The following is a 16468-nucleotide window of genomic DNA, read 5'->3' as shown; positions in this document are numbered from 1 at the left end:
TTCTGTCTTGATCTGTCACAAGGTCCAAAAGACCTGGCTCACCTGGTGGCTCAGCAGTTGCCAGACATGCTGGCTTTGCTTATGCTCATGTGTGATCTAATGAACTATGCTCCATGCCAGATAGCTGCAGTGTTTTCACTGCAAAATTGGCAGCCATCTCTCGTGCTCTTTAGAATATTCGTTTCTGCACCAGTGAGTCCTTCCTCATCTGGAGTGACTCTTCGAGCAGTTTACAAGCTCTTGATTAGTGTTACCCTTGCCATCCCTTGGTCCAGACTAACCAGGATTCCCTTTCTGCCTGTGAACATTGTTGACACTATGATCTTTGTCTGGACCCAGTGTCATGTTGTGATCCCAAGGGATTAACTCGCTGACAGACTTACCAAACTGGCCACCAGCAAACCACCTCTTGAGATCAATATTCTAGAATTGAACCTTCTATTGAAATTACACATCAGGTTTTAAGGACTTGGAATGTGGAATGGCATACTCAGTCTTCACTGAACAAACTATGGGCGATAAAGAACAACACGAATTTATGGAGGTCCTCCACGCGGGCCTATCGAAGGACTCCATCATCCTATACTGGCTCCACATTGGTCATTCATGGCTGATTCATAGTCATCTCGTCCATCGTGAGGATTCTTCCCACAGTCGTCATGGTGTCTCTTTAATGGTGGTCCACAGTTTACAGGACTGTCCTAACATTGCTGCCTTGCAACCGACTTAATCTTCCTGTCTCACTACCATTGGTGTTAGCAGACGATGCATCAGTAGCTGACCAGCTATTACGGTTTATTCATGAAAGGGGTTTTACCCCACTCTGAGTGAGGGCACCTCACCCTTGTTAGTCCATTGAGAGCTTGGCAGGCTGCCCTGTGGCTGCCTCTGCCCCAAACAAGCAACAGCATCTGGCTTGGTGGCCCACCCCTGCCCCCGCACTATCCTCTCGTTTGCTCTTCTTCCCGCTTCTTGCCTGTTATGTTTGACTTAGTGTTCTTCCTTTGTTTTCCTGTGCTTCTCTTGCCCTGTCTGTCACCAGTCTTTTCTGTATATATTTGGATGGGGTGCCTCTGATAAGTGACAGGAGGTATGCCCCCATCGCACTTTCTGCTTTTGGCAACCTCCAGCTGCTCCCTGGGTGGGACACCTCACCCACCTTTCTTCCTTTCCTCCCTTTTCTTCTTTCTTGTTCTTTTCTTTAGGCTTTGTTGACCTTTGATGGGCCGTGTGCTTTCCTTTTCTTGGGTTTTATGCACTAGGCCCTTCTTTGGTTTGTAGTTTTGTTGACTTGCCTGTTGCAGGTAAGAGCAAATTATGACCTCGTAGTTTTGATCCCTTCAATCATTAAACCAACCAACCAGATGTTCATGAGCAAGGTTTCAGGTACAACAAGTGGTATGCTAATTGGCCGATAGTTGCCTGGTGATTTTAAATTATCATTTCTGAGTATTGTTCAAATTAATCCTTGTTCCAGTCTATAATGCTTGCAGCATTAGCAAGATAAGTAAGAACTGTAATAATAATAATAATAATAATAATAATAATAATAATAATAATATCAGCTACATTTTTAATCATATCTGCACTCACTTTTAATTACCTGTAGCCCAGGAGATTCTCATGATTGCTTTCTGAATTGTACATTTAGAGACAGATTTTGAGAAAAATTCATCTACTTTAACTGCTGCTGCTACTATCTTGAGGATGATAATTTATCACAACTTGGGAACTGACCACAGTTCTTAATTTAATTCATCTGCAGAAGCTTGATTAGATTTTGTCTTTCCTATGCTGAAGCCACACAGTTGTTCTACATTGCTGCAGGATTGGACTAGCTCTGTTCAGTTGAATGGGCATGCATACTTCAAACAGCTCAGCTTGAATATTGTGTGTGCAACATTACTTATTCTTTATGTAGCATAGTTCCTTATTCATTGCTGAAGAGGTAGTTCTCTTATTTCGACTGTTCATTGAGGGGCACGTTCGTCATACAATGCACTAAGGTTGCAATCAAATTTCTGAACTTTGCCATCTAATATCAACTCATTACTTAAGTTTTACCGTGTGATGTCTAAACAGTTCTTTTGCAAGGGTTCACAGTTGACTTTCTCTCTCTTGCAGTTTATACATGGAGTAAATTAGGAATATCACATCATGGACAAAAGTCCGACTGGTGCAAATTACTTATTGCCCTCTTCAAGTGTGGCATTTGATGGTTTGGGTACAGAAGCATAATACTCATTCTATGTTTGTGGCTCTCAGCTAATTACATGCTCATAGTTCGATACAAAGGTGAATGGGGCTAACTGGAAAGATGAGGCCTTGTCTTGATTGGGTGGATTATAGATTATCCTATTGAAATTTCTGACTGTTACATTTATTTAGTGAAACAAGAATTATGCTCCTCTTACACAATTTGCATCCAGATGTACTTAATATCTTTGGTTTTAAATTGGAATGAACAGGAGCACCCAAATCAACTCTCACGTAGAGTAATATGATCAGCCTTTAGAAGTGTTTGACAGAGTCAATTGGAGCAGCAAACAATACGCTTTAGAAACAAGATATGGTTAACTCTATACTTTTTCTTTCCCCTAATGGCTACCAATTTCAGTGCACAGTACCATCCTCAGGCCATCCCCTGGCATGCAGTTGTCACACTTGCTTCCCATGCTTCCCAAGTAAGTGTGTCAAATGCAACAATATTGTAACCAGTGGAAAACTGCTCCTATTGGACCACAAAAAAATACGAATGTGTTCCTGTTTATTTAAAAGACTGACTGAGAAGTGGGGTACCAGCTGCCTTATTCTACCTTCCTCAGTATCTTCTAAACTTTCCCCAAAAATTTTAGTATGCAAACATATTCACGCTTTTTTTAACATGCAGCTCATCTCGTGCTCCTGTAAGCTCCCCAACTGTAATTCCCTCGCACCCACTACTCCATTGCTGTTAGTCACTCATACCCATCTACTCCCAGTGGTCCTTTCTCTCTCACTCATTCAGCCCAACTCATTGTCATTATCTCATTGTGTCTCTCTATGTCATTGCCTCCTTTGTCACAGCCCAGATCCCTTTGTTCTGACCCGCTACTACTGTCTCCTCTCAATGTCAATGTCACCATTTTTCTGTCTCTTACGCATACTGTCTCATTCATTCTTCTCACTACTGCTGTCTCTTCTCATTATCACTAACACTCTCTTGTTGTCATTGTCATACTGTCTGCCTCTCATTATCACTGGCTCCCACCCACTTCCACTGTTTCCTTCTCCTTATTCCTCTCCCACATGCATTGTATCCTTCACTCTTTTCCTAGCACTGTTGTACATTGTGAACTATGTTTCACTGCCACTATGTCCCTCTTTTTCTCTCGCACTGCCATTGTCTCCTTCGCTCTTTCTATAACGCAACCACTGTCTATCTTCCACCTGTTTCTTTGCCTCTGCCTTCTCTCTATCAGCATAAAGTACAAAAAATTGGGGGGAAATTTTTAAAAGTGCTGAGGAAGATAGAATGAGGCAACTGGTACCTCACCTTTCAGTCAGAGACTTTTAAATAAACAGGAACATAGTCACATTTTTTGTGCTCCCATAGGGCATTTTTTCATTGCTTCCCTTCTCTTCCTACTGCAGCAGAGATGTAACTCTTATGAAAAGAAATGTATTGATCAGTAAAATTTAGATAGTGCACTTACTTGAAATAGAAGTATGTGCTTCAGTACTGCAACATGGGTTTCCCAGATAATAGTGAGGATACTTCAGAGCATATTTCTCCATGCTGAATCATTTTATGAACTACATTTTCATCTTGCACCAGATTTTATGTGCATATTTTACCTGTACGAGTGGGGTAATGTTGAACCTCTGTATCTCAGTAATGGATAAGAATATGAAGAATATTTTCAAGGTTGTTTTTTGAGATTGAGATCATAGGCTTACATTGCAAAAATAACTGCCATTTGCTGTCCATAACAGTCTCAGAATCCATGGTGGGATTTTTGTAAAAAAAAAAAACCAAGTTTCTGCAGTGTTTCTTGATAGTGGATAAAGATTTTTGAAAATGGGGATGTGGCACTTCTAGACAAATGCGTAGAGAATATACCATTAAAATTTGAGCAGTTTGTTATTTGTTGTTCAGATTTCGCCTCTTACTGAATTTTACATGTAGACGTGGGGCAACTTTGAACATCTGTATCTAGGAAATGGATAAAGATATTGAGAAAAGTTTCAAGGTTTTTCGAGATCAGAATGTTAGGAATATATTGTAAAAATATCAACAATTTGGTGCCTATAGCTGTCTTAGGGTCCTAGCCTGGGTTTTGATATATTGGTGATGGCAAAAATATAGTAAAAAATCTCATTTTGGGGGGAGGTTTTCTGATGAACTGCCCATGAAGTCACATCAAGCCCACCATAAATGGTGGTGGTGGTGGTGGTGGTGGTGGTGGTGGTGGTGGTGTCCCATACTCCGAGGAGCATAGGGGACGATGCGAGAGACCCGCACCACCGTACTAGGCGAGATCCTAGTGAAGGTGGTTTGCTATTGCCTTCCTCCAACCATAATGAGGATGAATGATGATGATGCAGATGACACAACAACACCCAGTCATCTCGAGGCAGGGAAAATCCCTGACCCCGCTGGGAATCGAACCTGGGACCCCGTGCGCTGGAAGCGAGAACGCTACCGCAAGACCTCGAGCTGATGAGATCCAAAAAGAACCAACAAATTTGCAACATTTGTCTAAGCAGCAGGAAGTGTATAACATTCACATTTTGATGCTGTACTGTGGGATAGTGAAACTAAGACAATCTTTCTGCTGGGTATACAAATGGTCCCTAGCCCAAGGCCTATCAAAAACACTTGACCCTACCTTTTTATTGCCAGTAGAATCCAAGTTGTGAGCACTGTAAAATCCCATTTTTATGTGCGGTGTTTTGGAACATTAGGTGTGCATGCTGTCCCATGTAGTGTCTGAATTTGCTCCCTAAGTTGTCATCAATTTCTTTCCATCAGTATACCATCTGGATTAGGATGCTAACTAATTCACACACACACACACACACACACACACACACACACACACACAGTGTACCAATGCTTCTGCCAAAGCCTTGAAATGAAACCTAGTGGCACAAACAACAGTACTGGGATTGTAACCAGTGTCATACCTGCTTCAGATGTCAGAGGATTCTACCTTCCAAAAGTAGACCAAGTGGCATATGTTTGGAATTACAGTCTAAAATTGGCAAAATGGTAGAGGTGTTGCATCTTTGCCAGCCACCTATTTATGGGAAAGCATTAAGAAGAAAATAAATATTGCATGCACAACAGAAGCAGAATGCAATAAAATAAAAAAAAAGATAAAGTTGATGTAATTATCAAGTATTTTCTGTAACAGTTTTTCAAGCGTATGTTTATCACAGTTGCAGCCGTTCCCAGGACCTTGTTTTCATTTTCTTCTTTATACACAGCATTAAAGTCAATACAAGAAATGCTTTATCTGCATTGGTAACCCTTCCCGCTAGTGTCAGAATACTTCACAACACACATGCACAGTGTGACGACTGCTTCAGAAGTGAAGTTAAAAAATTTTGGTTGTGTGTCTGCACACTTGTTTGATAAGCCCATCGATGGAAAACAGCAAATTGACAAACAAGTTTTATCATTGCCAAGGCCTTAACAGCACTGCCTTATCAGTCTTGTGACTGGTTCAATGCAGCCCACTACAATTTCCTCTTCTGTGCCAATCTTTTAATGACAGAACAACTCCTACATCAACATCCGCAGCTATTTGTAGCGTATATGCTAATTTCTGTTTTTCCCTGCCTTTTTTTTCCCCCTCTCCAGCTCCCTCTAGTGCCACAAAGCTTATTCTCAGATGTTTTAGTGGATGTTCTATTATCCTGTTCCATCCTCTGTTAGTTTTTTCTAAATATTCCTTTCATCACTGATTCTGCAGCCGGTCACCTTATTTCCCATCTTACCAGCCCACCTAATTTTCAGCCCTCTTTGGCAACATCATGACTCAAATGCTCGGATTCGCTTCCTTTCCAGCATTCTGTGTACACCCATTTTCAAGCTTTTAGTAATGATAACTTTCAACACTCAAAATAACTGTGTGGAGGATGACTTCGTACTCACCAGACAGTTTCAGTTGTCTTTGGATATGTGCACTGAACAACCCTTTTGCCCCACTACACTTGTAAATGAAAGGCCATTGCGGTAGCTTTTAAACAGTGGTGATGCAGTGGTTAACAAGTCAGGTGCCAGACTTCTATGAGGAGGGTATTCAAAAACTGGTACAACGTTATGACAAGTGCCTCAATATTGATGGAAATTATGTAGAGAAGTAGATTAAGGTACAGGCTTTCATGTAAAAATAAAATTATTGAGATATCTTAGCACATCTTTTTTTAATTTCAAAACAGTACTTACTTAAAAAACATGCCTCGTATATTTCTTCTGTGTATTATGCAGACTGTTCATGTCGCACCTGAGTTCAAGGAAGCTGAAATAATATCTTTGCTAAAGCCAGGCAAACCAAGGGACAAATCAGAAAGCTACCACCAGATTTCTCTCCTAAGCGATACCTATAAACTGTTGAAAACACATGGTTTAACTGGATTGAGCCTATACTGGGAGAACACCTACCAGTGGAGCAGGCTCGATTTCGCCATAACAGAAGCTGTGAAGATCAGGTACTCAGCTCAACTAGCCACATCAAAACAGCATCCCAAGAAGCACTCAAGATGCAAGATGATGGTTGTTTTCGTGGATCTTATCCCATACTGTGACGGTGTGTGGGAAGATGATGTACTATATAAATTGGGCTACACCATCCCATGCCAGAAACTCTTATACCTCATCAATTATGTGCTACTTGACAGAACCTACCGAATAATAATAATAATAATAATGGGTGCCATTATAAGTAGCATCCGAAAAATAAAAAACAGTGTCATTCAAGGATTGCTGCTGTACATATCAGACATGCCAGAAACAAAAGGATGTAAATTTGGTTATTCTGATGACCTGGCCATTGTTGTCCAAGCCAAGCAGATGGCTGGTGCTGACAGTAGCTTTTCCCAAGATCTTAAAGTTGGGAAATGCTACACTGACTGGAGACTGACTGTCAACACAAGCAAAATGGAAATAGTGTTTAAATCTGAATAATAGGGAAGCCTTAAAAATCTTCCAAAGTATGCTTCAGCAATAAATTGCTTCGCCATAGTTACCTACGTTCCTTAGTGTCATACTGGATCACAACCTGCCTTTCAGGAAACACCCAGAAGCTATGGCAGCTAAAGTCAACACACACAACAATATCCTGCATAAGTTGTGTGGCAACCAGTGGGGAGCATATGCTTTAACACTAAGAGGTTCTGCCCTAGGATTTGTACACTCTGTCTCTGAATACTACTACTCTGTGTGGTTGCATAACAGCCATGTAAGGAAACTAAAAGTCAAACTACGAAAAATGGTGCATATCAGTGGATGCATCAAAAGTACACCGCTTCAATGGTTACCCGTACGGAGCAATATTGTTCCACCTCCACTGTACAGAAAAGGCTTCTTGGTCTGTCAGTTAAATAGGATTCACAGTGAGCCAGAATTGTCAGTGCATTAGGACGTTCCTCATTTATCACTGAGGTCCAGGAAACTCCCTATAATATTATCAGAGCAACTACTAGTCACAGACTTCAGCATAGAGGCACAGTGGCAGACTGACTGGAGCACCGACAACTTGATGATTCATTAACCCATTTCTGATTCCGCACACAGATCGACTGGGTGTGAAAATCCTTACCAGCAGTGAAAAGCTCTCAACATGATTCAAACATCACACGGAGTCTGCCAGGACTTCTGTACAAATGCGGAAAATTTTCGAGCCCTCAGCATGACTGTGATGCTCTGTGTCAGACAATTTGGTGATACTGCAAGTGACAACAACATCAGAATGTACCTAGAAACAAAAACAGATCTGTACAAACTGAAGGATGCTGCAGTTTCCTGGATGGGTGACTTAAACCTTGATATGTAATGTTATGCTTGCTGCCCATGATCCTTAATCCAGTCAACTTTATTAGTGTAAAATTAGTGTTCCTTTCATGATTCTTTTTATTACTTATCTTATTTTAGTGTTCTCTTTATAGCTGATTTTTATGTTCGTTCAACCACTCATCTCAGTTTAAAATTTATTGTTACTTGTGTTCGCTCCTCTCACAGCCTATTTTTACTTACAATTTCACAGTCCGCTGCATAACACATTGTGCTGTTCATTTTACTGTGTATTTTATGTCTATTTTATAACTAATGTACATAAAATTAGATGTACTTGTTGTTAGCTCCTCAGATAAAATAATTTAAATGTCCAGAGTGCCATATGTGCCTAAGTCTTTTTTCCAAATGATAAATAAATAAATAAATAGCAAATAATTAACCACTGTGAAGGAACATTCCATAAAGGCTTTTTCAAGGTCATCACGTGCACAATGTTGCAAATGTCTATACTTTCATACCTTATGTCTGGTACACAATGTAGCACAATTTCATTGTCATCACTGAACAATGAAATATATTGAAGCATTATGAAACTACCACCCTAACACAGGGTTGCAGTCCTCATACATGGGCCCACTAGTTCTATTCCCTCTGATCTCTGTGTTGCCGTCTGTCCGCAGGTGATGTCACTTTGGCATCACCACTGGTCCTTCCTGCATGGGAACAAGCTCCAGGGAATTCAGCCTCTCCCATCGTCTTGGACGACCTCCTGTTGCCCCTCTAATTGCAAGGAGATCATTTTAGCTAGGTTGCATATTGGGCACTGTCTTTTTAGTGATCACCATTTCTTAAGTGGTGCTCTCTCTCCACCATGTGCTCATTGACCTCAATCTCTGGCGGTGACAGACATCTGAGTTATCGGCCTTTTAGCGAATGACGTGTGGGCTGTCAATCACGTTTTATTTTTTAGCCATCATAACGGTAGGGTGAAGAACATTTAATCTTCAGTTAAGGACATCCCAGTTCAGGACCTCCATTTCTCTGTGACATATTTTATGGACCTTTCTCAGAGTCCCTAATTAGCTGTCTTTCCTTCCATTGATTGGGCTTAACATGTAGTCATTTTTAACTCCTTTTTTTCCCCTTGTTGTTAGACAGTTCTGACGTGGGCACATGTCATCCTAGTTTTTGTGCTCTAAAATAAAACAAAACCATCCTAATACTGCCAGTTTACAAATTTATAGATATTTGTCATTGTTCCATCTAAACTGTAGTTTGTGTTTACATATACAATGTGACATTTTTAGTTAAATAGCCGGTCAAAAGTTTCCAAATGTGACAAGTAGATTTTCATGCCGACATACATTCTCTCACCAGTGGTATCATCCTGTCCTTTCCACAGTGTATATGGTCTCTTGTGTATCAGTTTCATGTAGTTTTCTTCATTTAGAGCAGTCTTTCATAATCTGTGTCACCAAACCACCTTCACTTATCACCTTCACTCTATGACAAAAAAAGTAAATAGTTTAATATTACTACAAAAATAAAGTTAATATTCCTTCATAGTGCCTCACTGTGACTTTAAAGTCATGATTTTAGAGTAGTAAGATAACACATATGGCTGAAATAAAATTCTTGTTTTCTGCTTGTAACAAAACGTGTTTTGTTCACTTGGTCTTTTGTATGCACTGAGTACTTTTTGAATAATGAATGTTTTGTTTGTTTTACAGCATTGACAAGGTTCCAAAAGTCACATCCCCAGTACTAGTGATACACGGTACAGAAGATGAAGTCATAGACTTTTCACATGGCCTTGCTATTTACGAAAGATGTCCGCGAGCAGTTGAACCTTTATGGGTTGATGTATGTATTCTCAGTACTGCTGGTTTTATGTTGTCTATCATATATATATCTGAAAGTGTTACACAAAGAATTATTAATTACCCTCAAAATTCTTTCCCTACACCACATTAAGTGCATGTGCATGTACAGGCCATCAAAATTTTGAAAGAGTTGCAAAGTGGTTCCTGAATGTTTTAACAAAATAAAGAAATGTTCATTGGTATTTAAATGACGCGTGTGTGTGTGTGTGTGTGTGTGTGTGTGTGTGTGTGTGTTTCAGTCACACATTTACCTGTAAAGTATTCAGCTATAATTTTGACTTGAAATTGTAATTGTTTATAATTTATTTAATTCTTTATGAATATGGATTTGAGTGACCTTTTTAGCTAGAAATATTGTTACATTTACCATGAAGTCTTTGAAAATTAAAATTCGTGTTTTATATATTGAGACAGTAATTCAATTTAGTTAGAAAGATTTGGTATTCAGATATTGACTTAGTACCAAAAATGTTTCTAGACACTGTGCATTATAGTAAATCAAATGGCAATTCTGCATTTTAGCTTCGATCAAGAAACAATGGAGGAGGAGTACTGACAAATTGAAATTTGTTTTGCATGCAGTTTTTCTGACACTTAAAGATGCTTGGCTATACTATACCTTCCAATTCTTCCCCAGTTCTAGCAATGCCATATAGTTTAAACTACTCCTTATATGCTTATTTCTTCAATATTATAATTCCTTTAATGTCTGAGAAATATGTCCAGGTAGGCAGTGAAGAAAAGTTTCTAGTATTGTATTTTTTCAAGAAGGGTGCATCACAGAACCTACCTCCATCTCCCAAGGGGGCTCGCCACTCTTTGACGGGTTCTTGCTTGGCTACCACAGGGCCCCAGCCTTTGCAGCATTATCTCCCTTCCGTGCTGCATGTCTATCCTCTTGCTGTTCTTTTTTCTTGGGGAACATGTCTTGGCTGTTAATAGAAATTTAGCCTGCATTTTCGGTAGTCAGTATCTCCACTGTTCCTTTTTTCTTTCTTTGTTCACCTTCTCCTGTCTTTCATCTGCTTTGGCGTTTGAGGTTCCTCTTCTTCTTCCTCCCTGTGCACTCCTGAAGGCCGGCCCTTGCATCTGACATTAAACAGATGACTGAGTAAAGCATAGTTCCCAGCTCCGGGTCGACAGGTAGGGTTTGCACCTACCCACTGGTAAGGGCCAGGCCTAGGGAGGGGTGATTGCCTGAGCTGCTACCTTCCCAAATTGCCAGATGGTTCCTCTGTCAGGTGTTCAGGAGGTGTGACCTGAGGAGTGAACAATCACCTAAGGTAGGTGTGCCCCCTTCTGAAGGGGGTCCCAGGTGGAATGAGCACACCATTGGAGACTCTGGCGAACATGGAGGTTTTCTCTCATTGAGCCAATCATCTTCACAGTCAGTGGCTACAAAACGTAAACGGAATGAAGCTAACGATTCGAAGACCCTCCCAGCTGCACCACGGTTCCTCGTGGTTTCACGTACTAAAGATGGTCAGTTCTTCGCTACGGTAAATCCGTTTATTATTCAGAAAGATGTCAATGTAATTGCTGGCTCTGTGAAATCCTGCTCTCCTTTACGCACTGGCACTTTGCTTTTGGAGACTACTTCTGATTCTCAAGCACAACAACTGCTTGCAGCTTCGCTTCTCCATTGCTATCCGGTTCGTGTCGAAGTCCATGCTGAATTGTTTTCATGGTGTTATTTACAGTAGGCTGGAAGAGTGGTTCGTCCATCAAAGATCAAAGCAGATTATGAAGTTATTACAGTAGAAGCGTATGTTCTGAACCTGATGTGCTGTTACCAGTGTTGTTATTATGACCATACTCTTGAGTCCTGTTGACATCAACTGCAATGGCGGCCATGCTGCCACCTCCTAAAATTGTCCCATGTATCTCATTGAGCGGGCTGTCCAGGAGATCTTGGTGAAAGTGCCTTACCCAGTCGCTCCCAAGTTGTTGGCTAGCTGGAAACCGTGCGTTCTACCATCTGGAACCTGCAGTACTGTTTTTGCTACATCTCACTCCATGTAGGATATGGCCATGCAAGCATGAGTCCTCAAATTTAGCACCATGGTTGGGAAATTGCCCAGTGTCATGACAGTGTCCCCATCTCCTCCTCCACCTGTGCAACAAACCACCAAACTCTCGCCTCACGAGGCGAAGTCACCAGCTACACAACCGGCAGGCCGAAAGGACTACACAACCGGCAGGCCGAAAGGACTACTCCTGTGAAGACTTCCTATGTCCCTCCAGTTGACCAATACCTGAGTCTTCTTCTGCTAACTGGAAAGGCTTGAAGAAGTCAAACAAAGGCAAAAAGTCTTCTGCTTCACTGACTCGAAGATACTGTGTCGTCGGTGCACACCACCAACTGTTTTTTTGCCCCAGACTCCACAGGCTGACAGCAGAACAATGCTGACGCTTCAGTAGACCTCATGGAACTAGATCTTCCTGCCTCTGTGCCCTGTAGCAGAAAGTCTTCGAAGGCTGGCACTAGGCAGCTGTCAAGGTGACCTCCTTCAATTTTTCGTTGTCATGACTCTCTTCTAATGGAATATTTTGTGGCCTTAAATCCAACAAAGGGGATTTACGGCTGCTCTTAGAATCACAGTGTCCGCTTGTTCTCTACCTTCAGTTAACAAAATTGCATCCTCATGACTGCTTTGAGCTTTCGCATTTCTTCCCGGTTTGTTTTGACCTTCCCCAAGGGTTGACATTCTGTCTCGGGGGAGTCATGCTGCTTATACGGGGTGACATTCATTGCCAACTCATCTCCCTGACGACCCACCTTCAAGCTCTTGCAGTTCAGCTTTTCCTTCCTCACTTGACCTTTCCCCTTTGTATCGTTTACATTCCTCTGTCATACACTTCACCAGAGCAGACTTTCCCCAGCTTGTTGGGCAGCTACCTCACCCCTTTTGGCTGCTCTGTGACTGTAATGTGCACCCATCAAAGGGTGGCTGGCTCCCCATAGTTTTTTGTAAGTGGTCAGCCAGGCACATTTCCCGGCATTTTTCTTTTAGTTCACCTGTGTTTTGTTTTCTCTGTGTTTTACATTCTTAATTATCTCTCTTCCCTCCTAACTGGTTTTAGTGCATGTGAGAAAGTATGTGATACAGAGTGACTGTGTGGTAATTTAGTGTGCAAGTGTGTACAACACTTTTAGTCCATCTCCACAAACATTTGTTTTCGTAAGTGTAAAGGCTGCTGATGACCTCACCATTGGGCACCTATCTCTCTCTCTCTCTCTCTCTCTCTCTCTCTCTCTCTCTCTCTCTCTCATGTCTGTCCTTCTTATGCAGTCTCAATACTATCCACAATCGTATAATACTATCCACTGCTCAGTATTTACAGCAGAGCTCTTTGTCCTTTATCGGGTCACGCAGTATATCCGGTGACACAGGCTTTCATTTGTGTCGTCTGCTCATACGCTCTCACTGTGTGTGCTGCACACCATCCATCCCTTAGTGCAATGAGTCCATGGAAGCTGTCACTTGTTCACTCTTGATGGAGCCACTGTGATGTTTATGTGGGTTCCTGGTCACGATCTGACAGGAAATGAGGCCACTGACATTGCTGCCAAGGCTGCAGTCCTTGTACCTCAGCCTGCGGCATCACCACTACTGTTCCTCTCTTTATGGGAACAAGCTCCAGTTTATTAAGCCTCTCCCAGTGGCTTGGGTGACCTCCCTTTGGCACTCTTGCCATGAGGAGATCATTTTAACTATGTTGCATGTTGGGCATTCTCTCTTTAGCCATTGCCATATGTTAAGTCATGCTCCTCCATCACTTTATGCACACTGCGCCTAACTTTGGGCTGTCCGCCATTTCCTGATGGAATGCCCTTTTTTCAACCTCTTAAGTTCCCGTTTGTGTTTCCCATCTGAATTATTGGCTGTTTTAACCAGCAATGCGTGGGCTGTTGGCTGTGTGTTACTTTTTATCCATCATAGAAACATGGCAAAGGACATTTAATTTTTAGTTATGGACCTCCATTTCTCTATGGTGTATTTGATAGATCTTTCTTAAAGTCCCGGTTTTTAGCTGTCTTCTCTTCCGTCAACTAGGATTGACGTGTAGTTGTTTTTAACTCCTCTCTTGGTCTTCGTGTTCTACAGTTTTGACATGGGTGCTTATGCGCCCTAAAACAAAACAAACCTACTGCCCAGCATTTACTAGCCACTTTAAAACAGTATGCTAGTATTAAGTTATTTCTTGCCTCCTGATAGCTTTTAACTTGTAATCAAATTCATTGGATGGAAATTTCTCATGAAAAGTAAAGAGTGTAAAACCCTCGTCATGATTCCCCCCCCCCCCCCCCCCCCCGCCCCCCCCTTCTTTTAATAGACTCACTTAGAAACTTGTGCCATTATTGGTTGTCTACATTTTCATAATGGAAGGAGAAATAAAATAAATAAAGTAAATGGCTTACATTAATTTTTAGTCTTCACTTCCTGTTTTGCTCACTATCTAACTAAGCCACGTGGTCCTCCTCCTCCCCCCCCCCCCCCCCCCCCCCCCCCCCCCCCCCACACACACACACACACACACACACACACAAGTATACAAGGCTTTTATAAATGATTCATTTGTCTTTTGAGTTCTATATTTTCTTAAGTATTGCATGTAAAAATGTGATGGATGCACTAACAGAACTGTAAACTCATAGTGCTTGTGTTGGACCCAGCAGTTGGCATAAAGAGTGCAGTGCCTTGAGGAAATGGCAAAAAAGCAAGAAGAGTCTTTGTTTGTTGGAATATGCGAGATACTTATCTGTTATTGCATTTTTCGGAGAGGTTAACAGCCACAAAGTGAGTTTGTGTGGTACTGAACATCCTCATTTGTGGCGCAGAAATGGGATTCACCAAAGGTTAATATTTTCTGCGCACTTTCACAGATGAATCTTTAATCATTCTTGCTGTTTCTTCCAAATACTTCGTGATTTCTGAGATTGTAGCTACAGTGGGACCTGAAAACACAGCTGCCCCCCCCCCCCCCCCCCAAAAGGCAGATTTAGCATCTATGTTGATGTGAGAATGTGACAGTATTACTTCATCTCTTGTTTCCAAACATGTCAGTTCACTGCTCTCATTGCCTGCATAGAACCAGCAGCCGACAAATGATCTTTTGTTCCCACCGTACCTTATGGTGAGTACGAACAACGTTGCTGCACAAAACATGGAAGTACGAGGTGTGGCTAGAAAAAAAACGGACTAGTACTGGCGAAACAATAAAACGAATGCAATAAGGCTGAAAGTCGCGTGGCCTGTCACGTGACTCTCGCTCCGCCTACTGCTCGAGTTTCATCTGGCTCCTGCACTCAGTCTGCCCGTGGCGTCTGTTTTAAGTAGTTGACGTTTTGTCTGTGCGTCGGAAAATGTTGAGTGTACAGAAAGAACAGCGTGTTAACATCAAATTTTGTTTCAAACTAGGAAAATCTGCAAGTGAAACGTTTGTAATGTTACAACAAGTGTACGGCGATGATTGTTTATCGCGAACACAAGTGTTTGAGTGGTTTAAACGATTTAAAGATGGCCGCGAAGACACCAGTGATGACACTCACACTGGCAGACCATTGTCAGCAAAAACTGATGCAAACATTGAAAAAATCGGTAAACTTGTTCGACAAGATCACCGTTCAACAATCAGAGCAGTGTCTGAGTTAACAGGAGTTGACAAGGAAAGTGTTAGGCAGATTCTTCATGAAAGTTTCAACATGAACAAAGTGTGTTCAAAAATGGTTCCAAAGTGTCTCACAATTGAACAGAAGGAACGCCGAAGAATGATTTGTACTGACATCCTGGAAAACATTGAAAGTAATCCCACCTTCTTACAAAATGTTATTACTTGCGATGAATCGTGGTTTTTTACTTACGATCCCGAAACTGAACGCCAATCGATGCATTGGAAAATTCCTGGTTCTCCACGACAAAAAAAAGCACGAATGTCAAAATCGAAATTCAAGGCAATGTTGATTGTTTTTTTTTTTTTTGACATCAAAGGGATTGTGCACATTGATTGGGTACCAGAGGGACAAACAGTGAATCAGCATTACTACATTAGCGTCCTGGCTACCCTACGTGAGCGAGTATGGAGAAAACGGAATGATTTGTGGAGAAAAAAGTCATGGATCCTTCACCAAGACAATGCCCCAGCTCACAGTGCGTTGTCAGTGAAGACGTTTTTGGCAAAACGCAACATTCCCATCTTAGATCATCCACCCTACTCACCTGATTTGGCCTCCTGTGACTTTTTTCTTTTCCCTAAAGTCAAGTCAGCTTTGAAAGGAACTAGATTTGAGACTGTTGAAGCAGTAAAAGAAAAAGCGACGGAAGTAATGTATGGACTTACCGAAAATGATCTGCAGCATTGCTATGAACAGTGGAAAATTCGTATGGAGCGGTGTAGAGACCGAGGAGGAGAGTACATTGAATGAGATAACATGAAATTGTAAATAATTGTAAATAAATGTTTTTTCCAGCATCAGTCCGGTTTTTTTCTAGCCGCACCTCGTATGTCGTTGACTTCTTCAACCCTTCCAAATTCTTGAAAATGTATTCTGTGCATGACCTCAGTTGCTACAGCTATCATC

At 41.5% G+C, this 16468-nt stretch overlaps 1 protein-coding gene across 1 annotated transcript in view; it reads left to right on the top strand.

Annotated features, from left to right (window-relative positions):
- The window catches only part of LOC124795861 (alpha/beta hydrolase domain-containing protein 17B), a 68668-nt gene that overhangs the window by 12649 nt on the left and 39551 nt on the right, over positions 1-16468 (top strand). Inside the window, exon 2 of the mRNA XM_047259942.1 lies at positions 9733-9865. Within this exon, the coding sequence (XP_047115898.1) occupies positions 9733-9865 (133 nt within the window). The remainder of the gene's footprint in view (positions 1-9732; positions 9866-16468) is intronic.

Source organism: Schistocerca piceifrons, chromosome 4 (genome assembly GCF_021461385.2).
Source record: "Schistocerca piceifrons isolate TAMUIC-IGC-003096 chromosome 4, iqSchPice1.1, whole genome shotgun sequence".
NCBI classification, from domain to species: domain Eukaryota; kingdom Metazoa; phylum Arthropoda; class Insecta; order Orthoptera; family Acrididae; genus Schistocerca; species Schistocerca piceifrons.
This window is presented reverse-complemented; position numbering and strand designations above follow the sequence as displayed.